Raw genomic sequence first — 19,521 nt, 5'->3', positions numbered from 1 at the left:
AAAAGTTGTTTGATTTTATAAATCCAAGCTTATTCAGGCTGCTGCTCGCCTGATGCCCCCATGTTCTTCTAAAGTCAAAGGCTGAACCCCCCCCCCCCCAAAAAAGAGTCCAAGAGTCTTCGGCTGCTCTTCGACTCGCTCTCTCATCCCCCCCCAAGGTATTCCCTTGATCTCTGTACAACCCGTATCGTGCACTCTGGGTTCGTATGTAGTGCCATCTTATCTTCATGGAGTCCATGGACCATCCCGTCCCGGTGCCATCTCCACCCGTCCTCGATGGGTCCGGTCCGTGCCGCTTGACCTCGGCCGTCTCCCCTCAGGCAATTCCTATTCATCGTCTGATTGATCCCCCTTCCAACACTTCGGCCACCACAACCACGACCACCATCACGACGGATAACATCGACAACGACTTTGCGACCGTGTCGAGTTCTTCCGAATCGTCTCGCGAATCGCCCGACCATGTTCTTTCCGATGACCTGGCTTCAAACTGGTCGATAGCCCCTCCCGTCTCCCCAACCACCGTCTCAATGCGTCGCGATTCTGATCTTTCTGTGGCCTCACCCACCACCCCGATCGCCTCCTATAGTGTGACTCTGGTGGCGGCGAATGAGTCTCTCTCCCCTGAGCCCGTCCCGAAGGTAGAGGAGGTCGAGGAGGATGGAGTGGACGTGGTCATGAAGTCGGTGGACTCAGCCTCGACAACAACCACTGGGGACACGGCTTCAACAGCCACCTCGGGCCCGGTTGTCCCGGCGCCACGAAAACGAGGTCGGCCCCGTAAGCATCCGCTGCCCATACCTGGTACGCAGCCCGTCAAGGTGACCAAGGGTCGGTCGAAGACGGGCTGCATCACGTGTCGACGGAGGAAGAAGAAGTGCGACGAAACGAAGCCATCTTGTAAGCGTGTTTAGACAAATTGTAGCAAGCCGGTTTATGCTGATGGATGGGAAATAGGCCTCAACTGTGAGAAGAATGCAGTCGTCTGTGAAGGATATCCGCCAAAAGAAATCTGGAAGAGCGGGAAACAAAAAGCGGAGGATGGTAGGTTATTAGGCGAAGGCCTGCTGCACGGGATGCAGCTGACAATAATAGCGGCACGGCGGAGGTCTTTGTCGGCGCTTCCGCGGGGGCTGCCGATTCTGATTGACGGCATTGAGACGGAGATTGACCGACGGTTCCTCGATCACTTTGTGTTTGAGTTTAGCCGAGTGTTGACGTTGATCAACGATGACTCGAATCCGTTCAAGGAGATTCTCCTGCCGATGGCGACGCAACATCGCGGACTGATGCATTCGCTCATGTGTTTGTCGGGATCGCATCTGTCGGCTCGGGACCCGGATGTGCGGCTCAAGGAGCGCAAACACTACCACTTTGATCGGGCGGTCACGGATTTGCGTCGGAGCATCGATGCGGCGCGGATGGCGAAGAAGAACGATGGTGAGCCTGAGTTGCTGGTGGAGGATCCGATCATCGCGTCGACGCTAGCGCTGTGCCTGAACACGATCTGCGAGGGAGAGACCGGAGGTGAATATCGAACACACATGGACGCGGCCCGGTATCTGCTGGTGACGCAGAAGCCCAAGAATGAGAAGTTCCGGCAGTTCATCATCGAGTTCTTCCAATACCACGACGTGTCGAACTCGATTACGTGTCGCGACCGACGGCCGCTGCTGGCGTCGGGTGAACTGCACCTGCCGGACTTTGTGCCGCACGCGCAGGCGAGCGCATTCCTGGGCATCTTCGACGGGCTGTTCAACTACATCTCGGCCATCACGAAGCTGCGGGACCGCATCCGGCAACGGGCACAGGAGGGCTACGAGCCGGCGGTGGATTACCAGACGCTGAGCGAGGCCGTCAACATTGATTCCGGTCTGCGCACCTGGGAGCCATCCTACCCGCCCGAGACACCCAACTGGTGCGCCGCACAACTCTACCGGCAATCCACCTGGGTCTACCTATACCGCACAATTCGCCCCTCGCGGCCCAGCGAGAAGATCTCCCAGGTCGTCGACGACGCACTGCGGTACCTCGACATGCTGCCCCGCGACTCCGGCGCGTACAGCATCATGCTTATGCCCATGTTCCTCATCGGCTGCTCCGCCTTCGAGGAGCGCCAGCGCGCCCGCATCCGCCAGGGCTTTGATGATCTGAAACGCTACTCGAATCTGCGCAACATCGAGCCCGCGAGGCAGGTTGTCGAGCACGTTTGGGAAGTCATGGATACCCGGATGGAGGATAGCTGGGATTGGGAGAAGATTATCGAGGATATGAAGATGGATTTCTTGATTACTTAGTTCTACCAAAAAAAAGGGGACCAAAAGGAGGATATGTGTGATGCATCTTTTGTTATGAAAGTCTCTCTTGTGTTGGTTTTTTTTTTTTTTTTTTTTTTTTTTTTGCATGGGCGAGGTCGTCGGTCGGGTTGAGCGTTGTGGTATCTGATTTTCTTTGATTCGTGTATTTACTTTAGGATCATCCTTTGATTCATTCAATGTATTTATTGATGTGTATTATTCTGTTCTATTTCATGGCGATAACAACATATTTTTTTTTCTCTCTCTTTTTTTACTCATTTCCTCCAGGACCCCCCTGCTTACCCATCTGTCTCGCCTTGAGCAACTCATCACACAGCAACAGATTCGACGCAATTCCCGTACTCGACGCAATGCTATTCTTCATCACGCGGTATGAATCAAAGACTCCCTCCTGCACGGGATCCATGGGTTCACCCGTGGCGAGGTCCAGACCCACGACATTCGTATGCGCCAACTCGTCCTGCATCTTGGCGAGGGCCTCCTGGATGTCGTGTCCGGAATTTGCCGCCAGCGTCTTGGGGATGGTCAGCAAGGCGTCGGCAAAAGCCGCGACGCCGTATTTGGCTTTACCCTTGACGGTGCGGCGGAATTCCTCGGACTGGAGGTGCGCGGCGCAGGCGACTTGGAAGGCGCCCGCGCCCGGAACGACGCAGTTGTCGACGATGGCGTTGTACACGGAGCGCAGGCCGTCGCGGACGGCGTCGTTGATTTGCGTGATGGTGTGCTGGTTGGGGCCCCGGATGAGGAGGGTGACGGACTTGGGGTCCTTGACTTCCTCGATGAAGGTGAACTTCTCCTCACCGAGCTGGTGCTCGTAGACGAGGCCGGCCCAGCCGAGGACGTCCGGCGTCAGGTCGTCGACGCTGTTCTGCGCCGAGCCGCCGCAGACGAGTTGCAGGCGCTCCATGTTGCGTCGTTTGGCGCGACGCAGGGCCAGGATGCCGTTCTTTACCAGTACGTCCAGGCTGAGCGGGTCGATACCCTTTTGGTTGATCACGACGAAGCCCTTCTTCGGGTCGTTGCCACAGACTTGCTTCTTCAGGTCCACAATCTTCTGCAGTTTGGCGTCGACGAACCGCCGCTCGCTTTCGACGAGCTTGTCCCGCTGCTCCGCACTCGAGTAGAAGAACCCAGAGTTGATTTCGGACTTTTCGTATTCCAAGCTGACGTTGAGGGTCAGGATGTAGGCGTTCTCGACCCGCTTCGGCATGTCTGGATGGCGCCCGCCGTGGTCCAGCACAATACCCCGGATCAGCTGCGTGTCCATTGCAGTGCGATGCTGCATCTTCATGATCTCGATCATGTGCAGGTCCGGTTTGGCTGGCTTCCGCTGGATGGCGAGGACAGCATCAACGATCGATGGCGTCAGATGCTCTGCCAGCGACTTATTCAGCTTGGTCGCAAGCGATGTGCGCGCTACCGACAGAAGAAGCTCTCGATCAATCTCTTTGTGGATCCGGAAGTTATCAAGGAACTGTGCCATTAGTTTCTGCCATGCACAAGCCGGCAGGGCGAGTACTCACCTTAAGTGTTTCATTCTTGGCAATCTCATAGCCGTCCGTAATGACTCGCGGATGCAGACCCTCGGAGATGTATCGATCCGCCTGCTTCAGTAGTTCACCCACCAGGAGAACTACCGATGTTGTTCCGTCGCCGGTGATTTCGTCCTGCGCGGTGGCAGCTCGGGCGATCATGACCTTTGAATCTCAGCACTTGCTCAGTAATAGCGGCGAGGAGAATCTTACAGCCGTGGGGTTTTGAATTTGCTGCGACAGATGTTAGCAGATATCAGGCATAGAGTAGAGAGGACTTGAGCATACCATTTCTCTCAACAACACATTCCCATCCTTGGTGAGTTTGATCTGACCATGAGGTCAGCATCGTGCTATCCTTCTTTGCTCTTGCAGCTCTTACCCCTCCAGCACCATCCACCAGCCTAAAGGTGTATTAGCATCCTCCCACCCAAATTTCTCTAAGAAACTGAAACGTACATCTTAATCGTCCCTGTTGGACCCAGATTTGACTTGAGGACATCCTGCAGTCCTATACCGGCATTGATATTCACCCTCAGAGCTTCGCCCCTCCGCTGCAGCAATGTCAGATGCAGATTCCAAAACAATATGAGGAAGATGTGTTGCACGAACCCGAGACTCGGCCTTGGGGTTGAGTAGTTGCGTCGCAGACATTGCTGTAGCGAGACTCGCGGTACGACAGCAATTATCAACGGGAACAAAAGGATTTCGACCCCGAAGACGATGGCTCTACACCGAAGGTCGATTTGCTCGGGCTCGAAGGCGGTGATGTCGTTCTGCCGTGATCCCACACTGAGGCGGGATGCAAAATGGTGCACATTTTCAAAACATTTTGCACATAGCAGCTACAACAGTATAGCGACTCTATTTTGGTTGATTTCTTTTTCCTCCTACGAATAGTTATCGTCACTCGCTCTGTATGTTTTCATAGATCTCTCTATCTGCTTTATATCAAATCTCAATTCATTTTACTTCATAGACATTGATTGCAAATCAATGTGATGTCGTGCCAAGATTCCACATTTGAAAAGATGACTAATCCGGATTAAGTTAGTGCCGAAGAAAAAAAAAGCTTCACCATCAGATCAAAAGCGATTTTGAACCGATTCTCTCGCCCATTCTTCGACATTACGGGCCTCTTAATTAGTCGGTATATTCTCACAATTCTCGAGCAATGACCGACTTTCTTCTTTTCGAGGCCCCTATGGGCTACTCCCTCTTCAAGGTAGTGCACCAGGCGGATACTGTCGGTGCCTACCTGAAGGAGGTTCAAGAGAGCTTGAACGATGTGAAGAAATTCAGCAAGATGGTGAATCTCGTCAGTTTTCTGCCATTCGAGTATGTACTCGTTTTCGAATCGGGATTGCAAGCGCTAACTCCCGGTTAGAAACAACAAGCAAGCGCTCAGCGAGATCAATGACATTTCCGAAGGCGTCGCGTCCGACACGCTGATCTCGTTTCTCGAGCTGAACCTGCCCAAGGCGGGCAAGAAGAACAAGGTTCGCCTGGGCGTCTACGACAAAGTGCTGGCGACGAGCATTAAGTCCGCCTTCCCGAACATTGAGTGCGAAACCGTCGACACCAGCGATGTGGTGCAGGACATGCTGCGCGGCATCCGCATGCATGCGACGAAGTTGCTGAAGGGGCTCCGGGAAGGCGACATGGATGCCGCGCAGCTCGGTTTGGGTCATGCCTACTCGCGCGCAAAGGTCAAGTTCTCCGTACAGCGCGACGACAACCACATCATCCAGGCCATCGCAATCATTGACCAGCTCGACAAGGCCATCAACACGTTCTCCATGCGCATGCGCGAATGGTACTCGTGGCATTTCCCCGAGCTCATCAAGATCGTCTCGGAGAACCACCGCTATGCCAAGGTGGCGCTCTTCATCCGGGACAAGAAGACCCTGTCGGAAGACAAGCTGCACGACCTCGCAGCCTTGGTGGATGATGACGAGGGGCTTGCGCGCAACATCATCGATGCCGCCAAGCACAGCATGGGCCAGGACATTTCGGAAACTGACATGGAGAACGTCATGGCCTTTGCCCAGCGAGTCGTCAACCTCGCCAACTACCGGAAATCGCTGCACTCGTACCTCGTCCAGAAGATGGGTGTCGTTGCCCCGAACCTGGCTGCGCTCATTGGCGATATCGTCGGCGCGCGGCTCATCTCGCATGCCGGCAGCTTGACCAACCTGGCCAAGTACCCGGCATCGACCGTCCAGATCCTTGGTGCCGAGAAGGCGCTATTCCGCGCACTCAAGACCAAGGGCAATACTCCCAAGTACGGGCTTCTCTACCACTCGTCGTTCATCGGCAAGGCCGGGCCAAAGAACAAGGGCCGCATTTCCCGCTTCTTGGCGAACAAGTGCTCTATTGCGTCGCGGATAGATAACTTCTCTGAGACGCCTACGACCAAGTTCGGAGAAGCTCTTAAGAAGCAGGTCGAAGAGCGTCTCGAGTTCTACGCTACGGGTGCACCGCCGTCGAAGAATGCAGATGTTATGGTATGTTCCTGGTTTCGATATCTAGGGCAGTGTTGACTAACTTTTGCAGAAATCTGCCATGGATTCGATCCTGGCCGACATGGATGTCGACGCCGGGGAGGACAGCGATGTGGAGATGGACGATGCTGAGAAGGCCGAGGTGAAGAAGGAGAAGAAGGAAAAGAAGGATAAAAAGGACAAGAAGGAGAAGAAAGAGAAGAAGGAGAAAAAGGAAAAGAAGGAAAAGAAAGAAGAGAAGAAAGAGAAGAAAGACAAGTCAGAAAAGAAGGAAAAGAAAGACAAGGAGGAGAAGAAGGAGAAGAAGCGCAAGCGAGAAGGCGAAGAAGAGCCATCCAAGAAGAAGTCCAAGGCATGATGCTGAGCTCCGATTCTTCGGGATGGGATTGTGTTTTTATGATTTTGCGGCGTTTTCGGTTGTTTGGCGCTTTGCGTTTTTATTTGCCTGGTTGTCAGTTTGTGTTGGCAAGATGTATAAAAGGTTATATAGTATTTAACGAAGATTCAATGCTGAGCTGTCGACGCAGGACACTTGTTGCTGTCAAGGACTTGTCATCATTCAAGTGGTTGCACTGATCAGCTACGCAGTTGCCTCAGGCAGAAATAGGGCTGACCCTAACCTAAACTGGAATGGAAACTCACGTGGATCCCAGGTTCCCATGGAGAGGGAATCCTCAAGGCCCATTCGACGTCAACAACCACTTCTCTCGACACCAGATACTGACTATTCATTCATACTCCTTCATTCTATTCATAATGGAGCCTGCAACACTCCAGCTTTTCAGATGACCGACTTTCCCCCATCAAAAGCTGGTTTGATGCATACATCTCCTTCACCGGCAATCCCCACATTTCCTATCGATAGATAGGAGTTCGCCTACGAACTGATTGATGATGGCAAGTATGTCCTCGCCATGTAGTAGAAACAAGCGGAAGCGAGAGCCCTCCGAGCCAGAAAGCTCCTCCTGTGAATCGCCATCGTCTACTGTCTCGTTCGCGAGTCTTCATGACAAGGGCAAGGACCGACTGCTACTCGAAGAGGAAGAGAGCGGCCGGTACAGCCCGCGGACATCGGTTGCACGAAGTTTGAAGGATTTGGCGATTTATGATAGTTCGTCGCACGATGAGGATGCCGACAGTGGGAAGTCCGCAGTGCAGTGGCGAGTAGGATTCATTCCCCCGTCGACTGGAGGAGAAACCGCTCAACAAGGCGCTGGGTCCGGCGCCAGCGACTCCGCAACAGTAGAGAGGAAGAAAAAGAAACCGATTTCAGTCTCGCGCAAGGTGGCCATGTTCAGACAAAACCGGCGGCGACTCTCGCCACCTCCGCCGGACCCTGAATCATGCAGCGAGTCGGAGACCACCGTTTTCAATTCTGCCGACCCGAATGAAGATGATGGCTATGGAATTAATGGCATCGGATTCAAGCCGACTCCTGCAATCGCGTGGGCCCGCGCGCAAAAGCGCCAGAGACAGATCGCCGAGTGGAAGAAGCGCGAAGCGAGAGAAGCTCGGGAGCGACGGCTCGAACGGCGCCATGGTGGCGCCCATGCGGCGGCGGCGGCTGCTCGTGCGTTATCGGATGGGAGCGCTCAGAAAAGGGTGAAATTTGCTCTTGACGGTTGATACCTGATGATGATTTCTTGCACGGAATGGCGTTGTGAGGTGGAGTTTGGAGTAATTTGTTTTCTTTTGGATACTGTACATGGATGACGATATGCCCCTGGATCAAGCGTCTAGCTCTTTCACAAATAATGAGACATAAAAAAAAATTCATCCCACCGAACCAAAAAAACGCCTCAACTCCCTTTATCATCGCCATAGATGATATGCGCGCCGCATTCGTTCTTACCAAAACTTGTAATTGGCCAGATTCCACCAGCTCTTCTTTCGCCGTTCCTCTTCTTCTCGCGCTGCTTGTGCAGCCTTTGCCTCTTCGGCCTCTTTCTGCTTCTTCTTCTTGATCTCCGCCATCATCTGCACCGCTTGTTTCATGCCTTCGAGCTCTTGCTTCCGACGGCGTTGGCAGAACTCGTGCGCGCCGATGGAGACAACGGCAAAAGTGCCGACGGCCCAGTTGCATGCCGGCCAGACCTTGGCCAACCCTAACAATTTCGTCAGACTACGCTCTCCCTACCGAGAACAAAAATGATTGAGTGTACCTCCTAGAACCCCCCGTACCCCACCGGCAACAAACCCAGCGCCCAAACCATACATCAAGCCGTCCCGCGCACACGGCGCCTTGTAGAAATTGGCAAAATCCTTCATGGATATCGTGCCAATTGCTTTTGAAAGGTCCACATCTTCCACCTTTTCTCCCGTCTTGCCATACTTGGCGGTCGAGAACTCATTGATTGGTTGTTCCGGATTGCCGAATGCTTCCCAGAGCTTTCCGACTTGGGTTTTGGGTAGGTCATACTTGTGCTTTTTGGGAGGGGCGATTGCCGAGGTGGTGGATTCTTGGGATGTCTTTTCGGGCTCTCGTGTGTCTTCTGCCATGGTGATCGGTCGGCGCAAGAACTCTTTGCCTTTCAACAAAAGATCAACTCTGCTGATCTTTGATCTTCTGATAGATTCGGCGAGGAAGTTGTTTTCTCCGGAAAGAACACGCTAATCTGAATATGGAAAGAATAACAAAGGCCATGGTTTCAGCCAATCACATGCGGATATTTGCAAAGCGCGTTAACGCGAACGCGTCAAAGAACATTGAGGACTCCAGCAAGCTGGTGTAAGTAGATGTCTGATATTCCAAACTGCGACAAAACAACGAATTCGCCCCCAACATGCCCTCTTTTGCCCGACAGACCCTATAATTGCGAGTTCAGTTCGGCGCGCGCCCATTTCTAGCGCATGAGGGCAGAACAGGTCGACCACCACCACAATGCCTGTCCGAAAACCCAGCAAATATGGGAACAAATTCCGGTCACGGACCGCACAATACAACCCTCAACGGACGAAAACAGTCGAGTTTGCCTCTCTCCGCTCGACAGAAGCCACCTCGCGAGATGAAAAGTTCGAAGCGACGCGCCTCGTCAACAGCATTGACGAGTCCTTTGGATTTCCCCGAGTGGAATCCGGGCCCCGGCGGACCGGCTGGCTGATCAACATGCACAGCACGTCGATTGAAGATCCGAATATTCCCGGAGGTCGCGCCGGGGTGGATTTCTACTTCATCGACGATGACGGCGGGAGTTTCAAGGCGACGGTGGAGTATGACCCGTATTTCTTGATCGCCGCTAAGGCCGGCCACGAGACGGAGGTCGAGGAATGGTGTCGCAGGGTGCTCGAAGGCGTGGTCAAGGGTATTAAGCGCGTCGTGAAGGATGATCTGCAGATGCCGAACCATCTGCTTGGACATAAACGGACGTTCATCCAGCTGAGCTTTGCCAATGTGAGCAATTTGCTGGAGGCGCGCAAGGTGCTCATGCCTATTGCCGAGAAGAATAAGAAGAATGTGACAGCAATGGATACATATGCTGAGATGGCCAGGTCGGTCCCCGCGCTTGTTCAGTTGTGATATATATGCTAAATTTGCCATAGGACATCGGCTGGCTTCGATCTTTTTGATGACGAATATAATGACACACGGAATAATACAGCATTGAACGCGAGCGATTATATTGTTGATATTCGAGAGTACGATGTTCCGTACCATGTGCGCGTTGCTATCGACAAAGGTACTCCTCATGATAACTGACATCAAGAGTTCCTGGCTAACGCAGGTAGATATCCGCATCGGAAAATGGTACGATGTGGAAGTCAAGCACGGCGTGACCACATTGACCTGCATCGAGGAGCGTCTGCAGCGAGCCGACCCCGTTGTTCTGGCTTTCGATATAGAAACGACGAAATTGCCGTTGAAATTCCCCGATCCGGTCGTTGACCAAATCATGATGATTTCATATATGATCGATGGGAACGGATTCTTAATCACGAACCGTGAAATCGTCTCTGAGGACATCAACGACTTTGAGTATACCCCAAAACCAGAATTCCCTGGTCCATTCGTGGTCTTCAATGAGCCCGATGAGCGGAGCGCGTTGGAGCGCTTCTTTGGCCACATCAAGGAGGCAAGACCAACGGTCATCGCAACGTATAACGGTGACACTTTCGATTGGCCGTTCGTCGAGGCTCGCGCGTCAGTACTGGGAATCGACATGTATACCGAGATCGGCTTCAAGAAGAACAGCGAGGACATCTACCAGAGCCACCACTGCGTCCATATGGATTGCTATGCCTGGGTCAACCGTGACAGTTACTTGCCTCAAGGAAGCAGAGGCTTGAAAGCCGTCACTGTCGCAAAGCTCGGCTACGATCCAGATGAGTTGGACCCGGAGGTCATGACACGATATGCAAGCGAACGCCCCCAGACCCTTGCAGAGTATTCGGTTTCCGATGCCGTTGCGACATACTACCTCTACATGAAATATATCCACCCCTTCATCTTCTCTCTCTGCACGATCCTTCCTCTCAACCCCGACGATGTTCTTCGCAAAGGAACGGGTACCCTATGTGAGATGCTTCTCACTGTGCAGGCTTATAGAAACGGAATTGTCCTGCCAAACAAGCACAAGGACCCTCCGGAAGAGTTCTACGAGGGCCACCTCCTTGACTCACAAACCTACGTTGGTGGCCACGTCGAGAGTATTGAATCGGGCGTGTTCCGAAGTGATATTCCCGAGAAGTTCACGATTGACCCCTCAGCCATCGAAAAGCTGCTCAACGATCTTGAAGCTTCACTCAAGTTCTGCATCGAGGTCGAAGAGAAGAAATCTCTGGACGACGTTGCGAACTTTGACGAAGTCAAGGAACAAATCGCCTCACGGCTAAGAGACTTGAGGGACAGACCAGACCGAACCGAGCGGCCGCTCATTTACCATCTTGATGTTGCATCAATGTATCCTAACATCATGACCACGAACCGTTTACAGCCGGACTCGATCAAGCAAGAATCGGACTGTGCCGCCTGCGACTTCAACCGGCCGGGAAAGAACTGCGACCGTCGTCTCACATGGGCGTGGCGTGGCGAGTTCCTGCCGGCAAAGAGGGACGAGTACAACATGATCCGCAGGGCCGTCGAGAACGAAAAGTTCCCAGGACGGCAAAAAGGAGCGCCGATGCGCGTCTTTTCCGACCTCAGCCAGGAAGAGCAAGCGGCCATAATCAAAAAGCGGCTGCAAGAATACAGCAAGAAGATCTACCATAAGCTATACGTTAGCAAGACCATTGAGAGGGAAGCCATCGTCTGCCAGCGGGAGAATCCATTCTACGTCAACACAGTCCGCGATTTCCGTGATCGACGATATGATTTTAAGGGCAAACAAAAAGTGTGGAAAGGGAAGACGGAGGCCCTGAAGGAGGCTGGTGCGCCGCCCGTCGAGATCGAAGAGGCGAAGAAAATGATTGTCCTCTACGACTCCCTGCAGCTTGCCCATAAGGTCATCTTGAATAGTTTTTACGGATATGTGATGCGCAAGGGCTCGCGATGGTATTCCATGGAAATGGCTGGTATTACGTGTCTTACCGGCGCTCGCATCATTCAAATGGCTCGAGAGCTAGTGGAGCGGATCGGCCGTCCGTTGGAGCTGGACACTGATGGGATTTGGTGCATGCTTCCCGCGACGTTTCCGGAGAACTTTACATTCACTTTGAAGAATGGGAAGAAGATGCGCATTTCGTATCCCTGCGTCATGCTCAACTACATTGTGCACGGCAGGTTCACCAATCACCAGTACCAGACGCTCGTGGATCCCAAGACATTCAAGTACAAGACAACCAGCGACAACTCCATCTTCTTCGAGATCGACGGTCCATACAAGGCGATGATCTTGCCCGCGTCGAAGGAAGAGGACAAGAACCTGAAGAAGCGGTACGCCGTCTTCAACGAAGACGGCTCACTGGCCGAACTCAAGGGGTTCGAGGTCAAACGAAGAGGTGAACTCAAGCTCATCAAGATCTTCCAGAAACAAATCTTCAAGTTCTTCCTGGACGGTTCGAACCTGGCCGAAACGTATGAATCGGTGGCTCGAGTCGCCAACAGGTGGCTGGACGTTTTGTACGAGCGGGGAGCCACCCTGGCCGATGAGGAGCTTATTGATTTGATTTGCGAGAATCGAAGCATGAGCAAGACGCTAGAAGAGTACGGAGGTCAAAAATCGACATCTATCACCACCGCAAAGCGTCTAGCAGAGTTTCTGGGAGAGCAGATGATCAAGGATCGTGGTCTCAATTGCCAATACATCATCTCGGAGAAGCCCAAGAACGCACCCGTGGCCGAGCGAGCCATCCCTGTCACGATTTTCTCTGCGGAGGAAAACGTGAAGCGCTTTTTCCTGCGTAAATGGCTCAAAGATGATCCCGGTGACATGGATCCGAGGTCCGTCATCGACTGGGACTATTACATAGAGCGACTGGGTTCAATGATCCAGAAGCTCATCTGTATCCCGGCCGTGCTGCAGAAATTGAAGAACCCCGTGCCCAGAGTTCCGCTTCCCGACTGGCTGGAGCGACGTGTTCGGAATAGAGAGGACAAGTTCAAGCAAAAGAAGATGACCGACATGTTCGAGAAGAACCCTCTCACGGAGGTGTCGACTAATATTATGGACCATCGCGTCTCGCACGCTGCAGATATGGAAGATGTCACGCAAGCGGTGGCGGACGATCGAGTAACATCGCCGTCGAGCAAGACGCCGCAGAAGCGGAAACTGCCAGAAGGGCCTTCAAACACTTCTCTTGATCCGTACGCGTCCCTTCCAGCGACAATGCCGTCGATGTATGAAGACTATCAGGGTTTCCTCAAATATCAGAAGCAAAAATGGAAGATCCAGCGACAGGCGCGGATACGACGCCGACAGCTCTTTGGCGAGAAGCCTAGCAGCGGGGCGTCTAACTCATTGAGTAACTTCTTCCGCAACCAAGCAGAGATGATGTACATCAGCACATGGCAAGTCCTTCAGCTCCGAGAAACGGAGATGCCGGGCGAGGTGCGGGCATTTGTCTTGATCGACCGCAAAGTGCACGCCCTCACGGTGAAGGTTCCTCGGCAGTTATTAATCAACCTGAAGGGAGATACTCTGCCCGACGTGGATGTCCCCAACTGCGAAGTGGAGCGAGTCAACTATGTCTTGCCCAACGGGCATCCTTCGGTACACCTCTTCAAACTGACCCTGCCCGAGGAAACATATGTGACCGAGTCGGAGAAGCTGGAGGCGCTTGTCAACCACCCCAGCGTCGAGGGAGTGTATGAACGCAATGTTCCGCTTAGCATCCGGGCCGTGATGAAGCTGGGCAGCACCTGCACGTTTGATGAGAGCCAGCGTGGCGTGCTTGGAGAAGGCCTAGAGCGTGGTTTTGATCTGTCTCACCTGATGCACCAGACTACCGACCGGCCTTACCTGGAAGGAGAGTCAATGGCATATTACTACCTCTACCATGTAGCTTCCGGGGACAGGCAGGTGTTTGCCCTCTTCTCAACCACCAAGAATGAAGCACACATCGTGGTCCAGAGTCGCTCTCGTGAAGCCCTGGGTCTGCCCAATGTGGACAAAATCTACTCTGACTTGCGCACCCGCCAGTTGCAGGCAGACGGTGTTGACACAACCGCTCAAGCGTTTGAGTATCAGGATCAGATCCATTTCCGAAACGTGCAAGTCACCGCTGAGCGCAAGGCGTTGTTGGAAATCGGCGACCTTGTTAAGAAGCTGCGCAGCGAGGAGAACCAGCCGGTCGTGTTTGTGATCCAGTCTCAGCAAAAGCACAAGCTCATCCATAGCCTGCCTGTCTTGCGGGACTACCCGATCCTGTCGATCAAGCCCGAGCTATCCGATATGGACATGCCGCCTTTGGGGTGGCAGACTTTTGTTGCGAAGCGGCTGGTAGCACATTATCTGTCCCTCAGCGCGTGGATTCACCATTTGACGATGCTGGCACGGTATGGCGACGTGCCAGTTTGCAACCTGGAAAGCGACGATCCGCGGTTTTTGATTGACATTGCGTATGCACGGCGGCTGCAGCAGAACAACGTGGTTCTCTGGTGGTCAGCTGGGCCACGACCAGACCATGCGGGGTATGAGAAAGACGACGTTGTCGGGCCGTTGGAGACGGTCGACATGCCGTCAGTCAACGTTCCTGGCACATACTCGACTGTTTCGATCGAGCTGGAGGTCCGCAACCTTGCCATCAACACAATCCTCACATCGTCGATCATCAATGAGCTCGAAGGCAGTGACGCGCTCCTCGCGCCCGCCAATGGGACTGGCGACGGCACGGGCGTTTTGCATTCGGACAAGGCGTTTACGTCCGCCGGAGTTGCTGTTTTGCGCGAGCTGGTCAAGCACTGGTGGACCGAGGCGTGTAACGGCAACACCATGGCGGACATCATGGTGCAGCATCTGATTCGATGGGTGGAGAGCCCCAGCTCTTATCTGTACGACAGGTCGCTGCACCACTACGTGCGAGTCATGTCCAAGAAGTCGTTCCAGCAGCTCATGGGAGACTTTCGACGCGTGGGCTCGAACGTTATTTTTGCTAGCCCGACGCGGCTCCTGCTGCAGACCACCAAGACGAATGTCGGTAATGCGTACGCATACAGTCAATACGTCGTTAAATCGATCCGCGGTACGCCGGTGTTCCATTTCATCGATCTCGAAATTAAGGAATACTGGGATTATCTGGTGTGGTATGATGAGTTCAACTACGGCGGCAAAGCTTGTCGCGAGGTTGTCGAGGCGGAGCAACAGCAGCTGGAGACCGTCATGCACTGGCAGATGAGTCGGTCTCTGCCGGCGCCGATGCAAAGTATCTTCCAGGACTGGGTGGTTGAATACATTGAGCTGATGCACAGCGAGAAGAACGGTGAGGAAGCCGATGGCGAGCCAGACTCAACGCCGCGCCTCACCCAGATCCCCAAGCCGGTGGCTGAGACAAGCGACGATGGCATGACTACAATCCTAGCAGATCGATTCTCGAAGCCACTGAAGAAGCAGATCGCTGGCCTGATTCGGCGACAGCGGGATGAACTGCTGCATCCGGAACTGGCGTCCGACTACGTGTTTCCCGTGTTGCCTGGCGCGCTGGAGGACCCGAACGAGGCGAACCGCAATCCGGCCCTGGAGCTTGTCAAATGCCTGATGCAGGTCCTCAGCCTGTCCAAGACGACTGCGCTGGAGACGCGACTCCTACGGCGGGAGCTCCTTGCGCTTTTTGAAGTCCGCGAGTTCAGCAAAGACGGCCGCTTTGAAAACCCCAGCGCGAGTCTCAAGCTGCGCGAGCTGACCTGCAGCGCTTGCTGCCTCTTGCGTGACATCGACCTCTGCCGGGACGAAGACGTACTTCCAGATCCTTCGCAAACGGATGGCTCCTCCGCCACTCCCAAGGCATGGCGCTGTCCCTTCTGCCAGACGGAGTTCGACCGGTTGGCCCAGGAGGAGAAGCTGATTGCCGAGGTACAGGGAATAGTGGTGGCGTGGCAAACGCAGGACCTCAAATGCTCCAAGTGCGGCAGTCTCAAGACAAGCGTATTCATGGAGCATTGCTCCTGCAGCGGTGCGTGGGCAGCGACGCTTGACCGCGATGCGATGGTGAAGAGGCTACGGGTGATGGTCAGCGCAGCGAGGTTCCATGGTTTGAAGTTGTTGGAGAGTGTGGCCCAAGGGGTGCTGGATCGGATTTAATTGTCGTTGTATTTACATGCATTGGGTTACTGGATTATTCTGGACGCATGGATGGCGTTGGCGTTTGGATTTGGGGTCATGTTATGTATACCTAGTCCTGGTTTATGATAGCGAATGTACACACTTTGGAAAGAATCAAAACAAGCCGGATCATTAGCACATCCCCAGTCGAGCAATACTCGCAGTGCGTTCATTCCAACGTCATCTATAATAGATCAGTTGATTCAGCAATACCTATCCGCAACCTTCCTTGTGAGGACTTCTGGGCTTTTAATTGTGAAGTTCCTCGAAGCGGATTTGTTCGCCTAAGGCAGCGAGTTCCTAATTTAGCTTATGATGAGATTGATGACATTCTTTTTCTGAATTCCGTGGATGTTTGTTATCCCTTGTCAATATCGACGATGGACTTTCCAGAAATGGCTTGGCTGGGCTACTGTTCGCGTTAGTTGGATAAATCATCCAATACTTGGAAGAACTAGAGCGAGGCTCTGGCATCCGAAGCAACAAGGATTTGGGTTTAAGGTTAAAACTCAATCTTACTTTTACTCTCCATTCTCGATCTGGACTCCTCTCGGCGTTGGGGGCCGTAAGTAAAGCTACTACAGTGCGGAGTAACTTTGACCTCTTCTCGACTATGGGATGCTTGGTTTTGGATGTACAACTCGACAGAAATGCGCGTACCTGAGGCTGCGTAGTTTGATCTGATGCTGGTTATTCAAGTCTGAGAATTTTATCGATCAGTAATGAACGTTAATGGTAGAATTCATATGAGGACAGTGATATAACTGCAGTGGACAGTTCCATCAGTCAAGAGAGTTCTGGAACACGGCGCTCACGTCAACGTCTCTTTTCAGGAGCTAAACTGTCCAGGGCAACTGGAACCCATTACCATCAACCCGAGATCCCGAGATCCCGACTCCAAACCAGGCGACCAAGACGAAGGTTGTACTCCGTACATAGTCTTGATGGGGACAAATGTGTGCATACCAACAGACTTGCTTTCTGTTTTGTGGATGATGAGAGGTTCTGGTTCCCACATGGCAGCATAGGGCGTTTAATCCTACTCCGAACTCGTTGGAAGTAGCTCATGGAGACAACCCTTGGAATCCTTTCCAAGGAATGCCCGAGTGACTTAGATGTTAGATAGGACGGAAAATTTCGGTTATTTCCTGGAAATAGATCAGGCCTGTTTCTTGGAGAGATGTATTTAAAGTACATGAAGTGTAGAGCAGCCGCCCATCCTGGAGTTGATCATGTAAACTATTCTGATTGACATTATGCGGGCATTGTCGTCCTTTCTGTTCATCGTGGGTTTGGCATTTGCCAGCGCACAGGGACCCCCTCCGGACTTAAATGACCCTTACCTTCTTCATTTACCGTCAAGTTTGATCAACGACACCATTCGAGAGAAGATTCTCAAGCCCTGCGACGACCCTCTCATCAAAACCATTGACAACGATGTGAGAGATGTCTGGGATGGCCTGGGTTGCTTCTACCTGCATGGGGTGTTGGATTATGACTGGTACATCAATCAGACAAGGACGAATTACTCCTATGTCGAGTATGTAACCAATTTCACTTTCTGTTTCGAGAATGTCGGCTGATTGATTGTCGACAGGTATATTTCGAACAAGATGCATGGTCCAGAAAATTGGCGATGCCACCATATCGATAATGATGCGTGCAATGTGCCGACTGTCCAGTGTCACGAGACGGCGTTTGCTTGCGGGTAAGACGGTCGATTTTCGGATATAACCACCTCAGTACGCATGGCTAATGGTACGACGCAATCAAAGATACTTGATCTTGAACTCATTCGGAAATATCCACAAAGTGAGTACCATTCTCCGAGAATCATGCTTGCAGAGAATGAAACTCACAGGATGTCCTTTAGATGCTTCATCGTGGATACGAGACCGTCAAAGCCGCCCATGACAGAATTCAGGACGATATTCCAACCTTCACCGAAATCTTTGCTCCCGAAGTCAAAGTGTTCGATGCTCTAGGAGATGTCCTTATCCCAATGTTAACCCTTGCGTTCTTTGGAACCAGCGCATTTATGGAACGAGGCAAGTATCCATCATACAACAGTCAAACAAGAGCCGTGGGCTCTAATTGAATTCAACCGAACGATGCTAATATACTACGTGCATGGTAATAGTCAACAAAGCGGTTTTAAATGCGATCCGAAATAATGCGGCGAAGAAGAAGTGGGAAGATAGATTTCCCCGTCTCAAAGACGGCGTGATGCAGACCGTCAGTATGGCCATGCCTTTTGGATTGATTCACCTTCCGGAGTAAGAGCAGGCTGTCTAGTTCACCTCTCTGTGGACCCGTCGGAATAACCTATCGCATAGGGAAGCGTCAGGAGACTCGACTCGAGCACTAGTGTTTAATCTACTAGGCTCCGTATACGACCATTTCTTGGACATGCAGTTAAACCATACCAGGGCCCTTTTCAGCGGCAGTACTGAAAGCCTGCAGGCATTGTACAAGGCAATCGATGGTGGAGCTTTTGTCCGCTTTGACGGCGCCGACGATGTGGGAAAGTATCATGTCGAACTCAGGAAAATGTTCATTGCCGCTCTGATACCGAACGCTTGGAAAATTGCTCCCAAGTTTGCTGGGGGTGACAGTGATAAATACAGTACTCCGTTCTTCGGGTATGATTTCACTAGTCTTACTGAACCTCGATGGGCGGAAAGTTCATGGACTAATGCATGAAACAGAAAAACTAGCAAAAAATGTGGCGAGCCACTTGACAAGACACTCTCCTGGACCGGCGTTGGCGAAAAATTCTACGAAATCTGCCGCGGTGACGAGCAATGGATTATTGCGGTCGCGCACATAAAGCACGGTCTGAAGCCGGGGGCTACTAAAAATAACCCGTCAAGTTACAAGGAAACCTGGTATCTCGACAAGCTCAATTCCGTGCCAGGGATCGAAAGGCTTGTGACAGAGGATGGCTATCTGGGTGTTCGTGCCGTCGACATGCTCGAGAGTTCTCTGAATGCCATCAAAGAAGGCGGGCAGCTATGGCAGCCGAACGAAAAGACACCTTTCATAAAGAAGGATGGATCTGGTTTAGCCGTGGCGTATCCAGGAGGAGTCACTTCACCGGGTCTGGTGCAAATGCCGGCGTGTGACCTGAAAACCGCTTTTGAGAACATCCAAAAAGCTTGTGACGATGAAGATGTCGAAAGGATGACGAGCAAGACGTTTCCATGCGACGCCTGAGCGATCGTATTTACCTTTGGACATGATTTGCGTTGTATATAGGTAGTCACGCAAAGCAATCCGATTGTCTCGGGCTATATCATCCCTGACTTGACCCATTTTGTGATCTATCTGATACTAGGAGATTGGCTGGAACGGAGGCGTGACATTTGACTTGGATTCCATTGCCCATAGAAATCCGGAGTCTACTCCTACAAATGCCGGCCTCTGGGTCATGCTTTGAAATCACATTCACGGAGAATTTCCGGAACAGAAACCG

At 52.5% G+C, this 19,521-nt stretch overlaps 7 protein-coding genes across 7 annotated transcripts; 5 read left to right on the top strand and 2 right to left on the bottom strand.

Moving 5' to 3' along the window:
• Window positions 1–227: 227 nt before the first annotated feature.
• Window positions 228–2,297, top strand: VTN49DRAFT_6472 (uncharacterized protein; the record flags this gene model as incomplete). The annotated part of the gene is made up of 3 exons (XM_069414635.1): window positions 228–900; window positions 958–1,044; window positions 1,096–2,297. The coding sequence occupies 3 exons, from the start codon at window positions 228–230 to the stop codon at window positions 2,295–2,297; spliced, it is 1,962 nt and encodes a 653-aa protein (XP_069265861.1).
• A 271-nt stretch (window positions 2,298–2,568) lies between these two features.
• Window positions 2,569–4,504, bottom strand: VTN49DRAFT_6471 (uncharacterized protein; the record flags this gene model as incomplete). Its single annotated transcript, XM_069414634.1, has 7 exons — window positions 2,569–3,792; window positions 3,842–4,015; window positions 4,064–4,084; window positions 4,139–4,180; window positions 4,233–4,254; window positions 4,310–4,404; window positions 4,463–4,504. The coding sequence occupies 7 exons, from the start codon at window positions 4,502–4,504 to the stop codon at window positions 2,569–2,571; spliced, it is 1,620 nt and encodes a 539-aa protein (XP_069265860.1).
• A 520-nt stretch (window positions 4,505–5,024) lies between these two features.
• Window positions 5,025–6,712, top strand: VTN49DRAFT_6470 (uncharacterized protein; the record flags this gene model as incomplete). Its single annotated transcript, XM_069414633.1, has 3 exons — window positions 5,025–5,188; window positions 5,238–6,357; window positions 6,407–6,712. 3 exons carry the CDS (start codon window positions 5,025–5,027, stop codon window positions 6,710–6,712), a joined length of 1,590 nt encoding a protein of 529 aa, XP_069265859.1.
• Window positions 6,713–7,257: 545 nt separating this feature from the next.
• Window positions 7,258–7,980, top strand: VTN49DRAFT_6469 (uncharacterized protein; the record flags this gene model as incomplete). Its single annotated transcript, XM_069414631.1, has 1 exon — window positions 7,258–7,980. One exon carries the CDS (start codon window positions 7,258–7,260, stop codon window positions 7,978–7,980), a length of 723 nt encoding a protein of 240 aa, XP_069265858.1.
• A 222-nt stretch (window positions 7,981–8,202) lies between these two features.
• VTN49DRAFT_6468 (uncharacterized protein) lies at window positions 8,203–8,853 on the bottom strand (the record flags this gene model as incomplete). Its single annotated transcript, XM_069414630.1, has 2 exons — window positions 8,203–8,459; window positions 8,517–8,853. 2 exons carry the CDS (start codon window positions 8,851–8,853, stop codon window positions 8,203–8,205), a joined length of 594 nt encoding a protein of 197 aa, XP_069265857.1.
• Window positions 8,854–9,235: 382 nt separating this feature from the next.
• Window positions 9,236–16,025, top strand: VTN49DRAFT_6467 (uncharacterized protein; the record flags this gene model as incomplete). The annotated part of the gene is made up of 3 exons (XM_069414629.1): window positions 9,236–9,843; window positions 9,895–10,031; window positions 10,081–16,025. The coding sequence occupies 3 exons, from the start codon at window positions 9,236–9,238 to the stop codon at window positions 16,023–16,025; spliced, it is 6,690 nt and encodes a 2,229-aa protein (XP_069265856.1).
• A 1,277-nt stretch (window positions 16,026–17,302) lies between these two features.
• On the top strand, window positions 17,303–19,262 carry VTN49DRAFT_6466 (uncharacterized protein; the record flags this gene model as incomplete). The annotated part of the gene is made up of 7 exons (XM_069414628.1): window positions 17,303–17,586; window positions 17,644–17,754; window positions 17,822–17,858; window positions 17,920–18,115; window positions 18,187–18,322; window positions 18,383–18,688; window positions 18,755–19,262. 7 exons carry the CDS (start codon window positions 17,303–17,305, stop codon window positions 19,260–19,262), a joined length of 1,578 nt encoding a protein of 525 aa, XP_069265855.1.
• Window positions 19,263–19,521: the final 259 nt, after the last annotated feature.

The sequence above is a fragment of the Thermomyces lanuginosus genome, assembly GCF_041956635.1.
Source record: "Thermomyces lanuginosus strain ATCC 200065 unplaced genomic scaffold VTN49scaffold_40, whole genome shotgun sequence".
NCBI lineage: Eukaryota > Fungi > Ascomycota > Eurotiomycetes > Eurotiales > Trichocomaceae > Thermomyces > Thermomyces lanuginosus.
This window is presented reverse-complemented; position numbering and strand designations above follow the sequence as displayed.